This window comes from Diaphorina citri, unplaced genomic scaffold (assembly GCF_000475195.1).
Source record: "Diaphorina citri unplaced genomic scaffold, Diaci psyllid genome assembly version 1.1 scaffold12317, whole genome shotgun sequence".
Taxonomy (NCBI): domain Eukaryota; kingdom Metazoa; phylum Arthropoda; class Insecta; order Hemiptera; family Psyllidae; genus Diaphorina; species Diaphorina citri.
In genome coordinates, this window is record NW_007389688.1 from 1 (window position 1) to 1,497 (window position 1,497).

Consider the following 1,497-nt stretch of genomic DNA (forward strand, 5'->3'; position numbering starts at 1 on the left):
CTATGCCTGAGAATCTTTGTATGAAGAAAAATACAAAGAGAATGGCTAAAGGTTTGAGAAATTCTGGAGATAAAATGTGTTTCTTCCATTCTCTGATGGTCAACTTATGCGTATGGGGGACTGGTAATTCTGATTTGATTTGAGGATCTGCCTCGCCTCCTCTCAACCATTGAGAAGCTTGTTCAGCCTCAACTGTGAACCCTTTAGAAGCAAGCCAGGGTGGGGACTCTGGTGTGAAGTAGACAAACACGAAACTGACCAAGGGGACCAAGGCACACACAGCAGCTGCCCATTTCCAATGGAGGAACGTACCCAGTAAGTGCGTGACAAAAAATCCACTGCAACCAGCCAAACTTCTGAGAGCTAAAAAGAAACCGCGATATTTCGGATCAGTAACCTCTGCAATGTAAACAATTCCTGAAGAACTTGCAAGAATGGCGCCAAGACCAGTTATGAATCTGCCAACATAGATCGACCAAACTTGTGTTGACAAAGAGATGATGATCCAACCGAGGACAAATGGTGCCGGATCAGTAACCTCTGCAATGTAAACAATTCCTGAAGAACTTGCAAGAATAGCGCCAAGACCAGTTATGAATCTGCCAACATAGATCGACCAAACTTGTGTTGACAAAGAGATGATGATCCAACCGAGGACAAATGGTGCACAGAGAATAAGATTGGTCAAACGTCTACCATACACATTCATGAGGTAACTGCTCAGAGCAAATGATATGATAATCGGCAGGGTTACGATACTCGCTGAAACAAATGAAAACAATGATTGATTAGAAATAGGTACCTACCTATGAAATAAATAAATGGAATTTGGTGTAAAATTTGATTTTAGATATACTTATTACTCGTACTTGTATTTTATTATTATTTTTGAAGGGCCTATATTTTAGGCTCCATTTTAATCTTAGCCATCTTTCAGCCGTCTTCGATTTCATGGACGACCCCAAATTACGAGTATGATAATAAAATTAACGTATGTGTTAAAATATCTCACCTATAGTTGATCCTTGTTCGGTTGTGATATGAATTGTGGAGTTCGCATTTCCCAGTTGTGCTAATATTTCAGTCGACATCTATCGACGATCAATGACGGCGTCGAATATATGTGAACACAGCTTAATAACTGGGATACTCTGGGATAGTTTGACCGTCATAATCCCTATTCTCTCTCCGTCTCATTCCGTTACGTTTCTCACTTTCCAGTTCTCAAGGAAATCGAAGAGCGGTCCAGCTTCCTTAATGAAATGGCTGACCTAGGTCAAGCAGAACAATACCGGGCTAAAATGCAGTCCGAAATATCGGAGCGAGTGAGAGAACTTGAACTTCTGTCGCAGCAAATGAAGAATAAGCTCAGCTTGAACGAAAAATGTGGAACTTGAACTTCTGTCGCAGCAAATGAAAAATAAGCTCAGCTTGAACGAAAAATGTATTGAAGAGTTCAAACAAATTCTGCCTCAAGCAGCGAAATGATTTGATCCC

General features: G+C 40.7%; 1 protein-coding gene across 1 annotated transcript; it reads right to left on the reverse strand.

Moving 5' to 3' along the window:
- Window positions 1-6: 6 nt before the first annotated feature.
- On the reverse strand, window positions 7-1,091 carry LOC103522880 (facilitated trehalose transporter Tret1-like; the record flags this gene model as incomplete). Its single annotated transcript, XM_017449107.1, has 3 exons — window positions 1,013-1,091; window positions 539-762; window positions 7-397 (listed from the first exon to the last, which is right to left on the reverse strand). Coding segments are annotated over exons 1-3 (694 nt in total), but the record flags the coding sequence as incomplete, so codon positions are not given.
- Window positions 1,092-1,497: the final 406 nt, after the last annotated feature.